A 7,665-nucleotide genomic window follows, 5' to 3' on the forward strand; every position below is an offset into this window, starting at 1 on the left:
CTCAGACCGCAGTCCTATTTGGAGAGATAAATCAGTTAAAAACAAGTGTCTTCAACGATATTTTATCTTACATTTTTTGGGCGATGTACATCCTCAATAATTGTTAAAGGATAGGTTCATATTTTTCAAGCCTCAAAGGTTCTAAACGCAAGATTGAGAGCATTTTTATTGCCTCTGCAAGGCTTTCAACATGGTGAGTAGATCGGATTACAACACACACAGAGTGACTTCATTTTCTGCTCAGGTAGACATTACTCCTCTATATCTTTACATAGCAAATAATTGTTTGCTGCTATATTAATGCTCTGGATATCATACAGAGAACCTTTAAAGTTATAATCCTCGAGATTTCAGTCCTAGTTAGCAATTAAAATCCAGTGCGGAAAGGGTGGACTTCGCCACCGACAATTAAAAGTAGTATGGATACAGAATGTAAATGTATTGAATTGCTATTGCAGAGAAAGTGACGATCGTAAATAGTATCAAACAAGGTTTTTCATTTTTAAACAATACTAACACAACACTATGTACATGGAGTTAATATAATTGTTGCTACTGTACAAAGCCCTTTACTAATACAATACCTGTAAGTAATGGAGTTAGACAAATCAAGAGGATATCTTCCAAAGCTTCAGACTTTTTGGCGCGAGATTCTGTTTTTTTGTTACCACAGAATTTTACATTGTGAAGACATCAGCTTCAGCTCATGGTGATAAGCATTTTCACTATTCTCTGAAATTTTCTACGCCAATCAATTACTCATATAAATAGATTCTTTGATAATGTAAATCATTATTTACAGCTGGAGAATGTAACTTTGAAATACAAGCATCCACTTAATTTGTCTAACTTAACTTAAGCATGCATTTTTACACAAAACAAGCACTGTGGATTCTGTCCACCATCGTGTCTTCATCACTTACTTTGAATGGACAGGAGGAAGAACTACACTGACCAACAATGCTTTTAATGAACGTATGTATATGTGGGCTTTAAGACAGACTTGAAAAAAAATGTGAACCCATCTTCCTCAATGCTTTCCTGCCTTATCATATTGACAGTAATTCATCACCAGAAATGCATATCTATTGCTCAGTTGAATTAGTGAAACCACCAACTTTATCTCTGTGTCATGCCATTATATTCCAAAAGGCAGTTTTGCATTTAAATATACAGCATTAACTACAAAAGAGAGAGCTAGAGTGAAAAACTGATTTTTAGGAACTATTCTTCCACTGTGCCTTCATAACACTTCACTCAGCCAAACTTCGGGAGCACTTTCAAGTTCACCCTGCCATTCACGGCACCGAATCTCAGTGAGCTTGTGTGAAAGATTAAGAGCGGAGGGGAATCGTAATAAAGGTGACAGAGGAGATCTCATGGGACACCTCGCCTCCAGGCACACAGCAGACAGAGATCCGACTTTATAATGCAGTTAAATTAATTCTTCACAAGGCATTTCCACACTGAACGCCTGGGCCATAAATATGGTGCTTCTGGTGTGGCCCCAATTATGAGAAAAGAAATACAGAAATACAGTACAAAAAAAATGCTTTCTTCTGAAACTGAACCAGTGATCATCCAAAGATAATAAGGAGTTGTGTCATCTAAATGTCACAAGGGTGCAAAGTACGGCTGTGTATTGGCAAGAATCTGGCAATACGATATGTATCATGATACAGGGGTTAACATTCAATACATTGAGATACTGTAAGCAAGGCGATATATTGTGAATTGTTCACCTAATTTTAAGTTTAACTGTCATAGTATAAAAACACACCACCATATGAATGAAGTCGATATTCATAAAATCTAAGTAAAGGAGAGTTCACTTTTTTTATGCAATCAGAACAGTTGGATTTGCATTTGCATTTATCTCAGTCCGTGTAACATCCAACATCACGGCACTACTTTGAGAGGGCACATACACTGAGAGGGCGCATCTCTTTGCTGTAAATGAAATAAAGTATTGATTGAGTTCATCTTTGCATGTTAGCTATTAATTAAAAATTTATACAGTGTTTTTTGAGAATTGATACAGATTCACAAAACTAGGGCTGTCAATCGATTAAAATATTGAATCGCGATTAATCACGATTGTCCATGATTGATCGCAAATGAATTGCATATTTTTTTATTTGTTCAAAATGTACCTTAAAGGGAGATTTGTCAAGTATTTAATACTCTTATCAACATGGGAGTGGGATGCTTTATGCAAATGTTTGTATATATTTATTATTGGAAACAATTAATAACACAAAACAATGACAAATATTGTCCATAAACCCTCACAGGTACTGCATTTAGCATAAAAAATATCCTCAAATCATAACATGACAAACTGCAGCCCAACAGGTAACAACAGCTGTCAGTGTGTCAGTGTGCTGACTTGACTATGACTTGCCCCAAACTGCATGTGATTATCATAAAGTGGGCATGTCTGTAAAGGGGAGTCTCGTGGGTACCCATAGAACCCATTTTCATTCACATGTCAAACCATTTTGCGTTAACGCGGTATTATTAGGGCTGTCACGATATACATTTTTCTCAATACGATTATCATGGCAAAAAGATATCACGATAACGATATTATCGCGATATCATTAAAAAAAATGACGCAATCACTTCAAATACATCTTTAACTTTATTTGGTCCAAAGTTTGTTTGTTTTCTTTCCAAAACAACGGATAACAGTGTTCTTTACATGGCAGTGAGTGTCTTAACTGAATAAACAAATACAATATAATAAATAGGCTTAGCTGACCTGCTCCTTTTTCTTTCACTGATGATTTCTCATGTTTCTTGGACGCTGCTGCCTGACTACAAGAAAAGTACAAGCTGTCACTGTCTTGTTGAACAGACCTCAATTAAGTCAATTAAGTGCTTTACTTAGCACATAAATTAGCTAGTCAGCTCGCGTAGTCATTCACTAACCAAGATATGCTAACGTTGTACTCATGTAACTCAACTGACATGTTTATAGCTATGCTAACATTACAACTTACTCGCTCTGTGGTGGCAAAATGTTCGGCATGATGATTGCGAAGGTGACTATGCAGCATATTTTAAGTATTACCTCCTTTGGCTAATACTGTAGCCCCACATTCCCTGCACACTGGAGCAGTATCAAGAAGGACTTTGTTTTTCTTGTGCAACCCGAAGAATTCCCACACTGCAGAGTTTACGTTTTGAGCAGGGCGATAAAGTATCTCCTTTTCATTCGTCGTCATTTTGACAGAATCATGCAGACAAGACGCGCGCTTGCTTATGGTGTGTTTACTTTATAGTCTGTTTGTGACTATGTATGTATGACGTCATGTCTGCGACAAGCTTTTATTTACTGCGTGTGGGAGAACCAGGTGTCAGTTAAACCAAGAGCTGAATTGAATTAAACACGATATATTGTGGCTGGATTATTTACACGATATTACTATTTTCATGTTTTTTAATACTGCGATTACCACAAAAAACGGTATACCGTTAACTTTGACAGCCCTACAGAAAACAAAATATCGTGATATTCAATATTTTCAGTATTTTCCTATGCTCGCAGTGCAGAGGTGGAAAAAATATTTGTTAAGCTGACCAACCATAACTGTTTCTGACATCAGTATAATTTAATCCTAATGGTCCAGCCCTGCTCTGTGTCTTTAGGTCAGGCTACAGGTTGTGCATCATTTTCTGAAAAGGCTAAAATTGAAAAGGAAAAAAAAATATTTCTAAAGCAAAACAATTATTTAAAAAAAGAAAAAAAACCCCACTAAATATAGCTCCAAATCAATAGTCCTTAATGCACACATAAATATGCATGGCATCTTTTTAACACCAGATTGTATTGTTTGTATTCAACCACTGTGTCTTTATTTGGTGAACTCTAAGTGAGGTAGACAAAATGCCATGAGTGATTGTGCCGGTTGATAAATGCCACACTTTCCCACCGTTACTCACACTGGCTGCCTCAAATAAGCAGTAGCCTACTGAAATATGGGGGCAGGCTGTCTTAATGCTCATTTGAAATTCAAAGTGTTTTTCATAAATTATTACATTTATAAAAAAAAATTCACAAAAATGCATCTATTAACATCAGATACTGTTGTTTTAGTTCTGTAACAAAAATACAAAAACATTGTAGCAGAAGGGAAAACAAAGGACGCTTACAGTGTGTGCATGCACCTGTGTGTGTGTGTGTGTGTGTATTACTCACCCGAGCGTCGTCATGGTGACAATAGTGTACCAGAAGGAAGCTGGGATGCTGGTGAACTTGCTGGAGCTGGAGCCCTTCTCTGCGTAGAACATGACCGTGGCGAAGATGATGATGGCCATGGTGAGCGAGAAGAGGAGGAAGCCCAGCTCTGAAGCGCAACTCTTTAGCGTATAGCCCAGGATCCGCAGGCCCTGCGAGTGGCGGGAGAACTTGAAGATGCGAAACACTCGAAACACCCGCAGCGTCACGAAGGCGCCGCTCACGTCCTCGTTGTTGGACATCACCAGGCCGATGTAGTACGGCAAGATGGCCACCACGTCGATGATGCTCATCACCGAGCGCATGAAGCGGTAACGGCTGGGCGCGGCAAACAGACGCATCAGGTACTCCACCGTGAATATCATGACGCAGGCGGTGTCCATGCAGAAGAACGCCACCGTGTAGCGTTCGCCGCAAGGCATGTCTTTCTGGTTGGCGGTGGAGCCGCAGGGCACCGTCTCTACCACGTTGGTGAGGACCGAGATGGCGATGAAGAAGCCAGTGACGTAGTAGAAGACCAGGGCCATGGTGGAGGTGTGGGGGTTCTCGAAAGCACGCCACATGGTCTCCCTGAAGTTCATGTGGGGCAGCTTCATGTCCTTGTTATCTTCCTGGTCGTCTTGCAGCCGCTCTAAGTTCTCCCTCTTCCTGTCCTTGTACTCTTCGTAGCAACAGTCGCCGATGATCTCAGGGATGATGCCGAAGAAAATCAACTCCTCGTCGTAGGCCGAGATGCACTCCTGGCGGGGGTAGTGAAGCTTCCCTGTCCGGTAGAAGTTGAGGATGCTCCTGAAGGCGTCGGGGTCCCGGTCAAAGAAGTACTCCTTGATTTCCTCGTTGTAAAAGTAGTCCTTTTCAGAGCTGCCCAGCAAGGTGTCGGGGTAGCGGTCCAGAGTTGTTCTCCAGGTCTGAAAGCGGCGGCCGCTGACGTTGAGGATGATCAGCTCGTCTTTTCTCTTGCTGTTGTCCATCGGTGCAACAGGCATGGGGCAATTGGCAACGGGCATCCAGCCAATGGCTGCCGCCCTGGCAAAGGGGAGCCACCCTGCTACTCCTGACATCGTGAAGTCTTCAAAGAAGTCCTCCTCGCCTTCAGAGTCGACTCTCCTCGAGATCAACTAACATCTGAGGGGTTATATCACAACAAAAAAGATGAAACATCAAGCTGAAAACAGCAGCACACTAGATGATCAACCAAATTATCAGTGTTTGCCATCATGGCACTAAAAGAAGCAGCACGAAGCTCGTGACATTTTGAGTTCCAAATGAGCTTTTCCTCTCCTCTATTGAATTTCCAGTCACTCTCCCCTGCTTTCAGTCCAAATCCACCAGAATCCACCCAAAATGTCATCCAATTTCCAGGACAAAGCTGATAAATGGCAACAACTAAAAAGCCCAAGTGCCTGGCAACCGGACGGGCGGGTAAAAGGTGAAGTCTAATCTCAGTTCAGCTCTGTTTTCCGGGTTTGACGCCTCAACGTACAGATAATATGGAATTCATACTCTATTATTTAGGGTTATTAAAGCCTGAAACAGTTTGCTCGCTCACACTGGGACTGATACCAATTTTGTTGCATTTGTGGACCAGATCACTTCTTGTTTTGGACCTGCAGCACACACACATGCTCAAGATATATAGAATAACTACAGTTAGATGTGAAGTGAATAATACAATGTGGTTAACTAACAAAAGCAGTAAAGTCACAAACCTATCTGTCCTGAGTATAGCATCATTAACTGAGACAGGCTGACTGTCTGCACAGCACAAACCTGTTGCATCGGAATAAAGAGGCTGCAGATTGATCTAACTGGAGATATTATTACAACATTTTTATGGTATTTTCATTTATAATTGAAAATATTATTGACCTGAAATCCGTTTAGAAAAAAATATTATTATAATGTGGAAAATTACATTAGTAAACTGCCTGTTTACACATGTTTAAAAAAAAAAAAAGCCACTGTATAACATAGCCTACGTTTGGTAGGTCTACCTTAAATTACTTTTTTTCCCCATGCACGCAGCTGACTAACTTCAACACGAATTGTTCACCTAACAAAACGTAAATTTTTAAACGCACCTCAACATCATCTAAAACAGAAATGCAGTGGATGGAGTGAAATGGAGCGATGGAGACACTCACCGATAAAAGTGGAGGGGGGGACGAAATCCCAAGTCTTCCAAACAAAAATCAGACTTTCTGTAAAGACCGAGTCCTCAGTTATTATTACAAGTGAGAGAAGAAGAGCTTGGATCCATCCAGCGGGATGATGAAGCAGCGAGCAGCATCACCTCTCCTCCTCCTCCTCCTCGTCGGTCGGACTCCGGCACCGAGCAGAGCGCACAAAGACGCGGGTGATGGAGCAGAATGAACCGGTCTGTGGGACCACAGGACTTGGGTTGTACAGCGGGATTTGTGGACGTCTCTAAAGGTTTTGTTTCTTGTTTTGTTTTTCTACATCCTGGCTTCTTTGTTTTTTCCCGTCAGTGTTTGGAAAGTGAAATGTGATGGAGAGGCGCAACGCGCGTCCTCTTTCCTCCAGCAGCACAAAGTACAATGTGCGTCTCTCTCTCTCTCTCTCTGTGTGTGTGTGTGTGTGTGTGTGTGTGTGTGTGCCAGCTCTGTGTCATCAGCCCTCCTTCCCTCTGCCTCACTTTACCATCAGATGTGACACACTCACCCTGTCACTCTGGCTGCATGCAATACTGTGCTGCTGCATTTCTAACTAAAGCAGAAAATACTACTGTATTGTAATGGTGGGGACATGGACACTACTGTATATAGTAAACTCACTATAGTGCACTTGGATATTAGAGTGAGTTAAGTACCAAAAGGATGCAGAGTAAGCCCTAACTTGTAAACTAATACTTTATGAAGGATAATATTAACACTTTGTCCCTCATAACAACATTATTCACATTTTCCAGAAGGGTTTTAACATGGCCGGATTAAACTTTTTGAGGGGCTCAGGGCATAAATGACCAACTGGGCCCCTATAACCCCCACGCTCATCCCACTCTGTGAATGTACAGAGTGTACATGTACAGTTTTTCTACCGTATTATTTAGAATATAAGCAGCAACTGATTATATGAAAACCCTCCTTTTTTACCTATAGATATGGGTGTAAGAAAATAGAGAAAACAAATCGAAAATTGCAAAATTATGTTTTGTGATACTGTATCGATTCTAAAAAATACTATTGATTTTCAATTAATAGTTTACATGCAAAGATTAACTCAGTCAATACTTTATTTAATTTGCAAAGACATGCATCCTCTGTGTACACTGTAAAACTTATATATTTTGGCCTTAAAATGTATTTGAAGTTGGTAAAATTTGAAAATATGCTTTATTAAAATTTGAGGCTAAAATTTAAGTCAGTCCATCAAACCAGCATATTTGTTTGTGTCAAAACAAT

At 40.4% G+C, this 7,665-nt stretch overlaps 1 protein-coding gene across 1 annotated transcript in view; it reads right to left on the bottom strand.

The window, feature by feature from the left end:
- Positions 1-7,283, bottom strand: part of LOC119495701 (potassium voltage-gated channel subfamily D member 3-like) — a 111,327-nt gene extending 104,044 nt beyond the window's left edge. Inside the window, exons 1-2 of the mRNA XM_037782433.1 lie at positions 6,388-7,283; positions 4,205-5,368 (exon numbers count right to left, since the gene is read on the bottom strand). Coding sequence (XP_037638361.1) covers positions 4,205-5,304 — 1,100 coding nt within the window. The 5' untranslated portion in view covers positions 5,305-5,368; positions 6,388-7,283. The remainder of the gene's footprint in view (positions 1-4,204; positions 5,369-6,387) is intronic.
- Between the last annotated feature and the right edge of the window lie 382 nt (positions 7,284-7,665).

This window comes from Sebastes umbrosus, chromosome 1, assembly GCF_015220745.1.
Source record: "Sebastes umbrosus isolate fSebUmb1 chromosome 1, fSebUmb1.pri, whole genome shotgun sequence".
Classification (NCBI taxonomy): Eukaryota; Metazoa; Chordata; class Actinopteri; order Perciformes; family Sebastidae; genus Sebastes; species Sebastes umbrosus.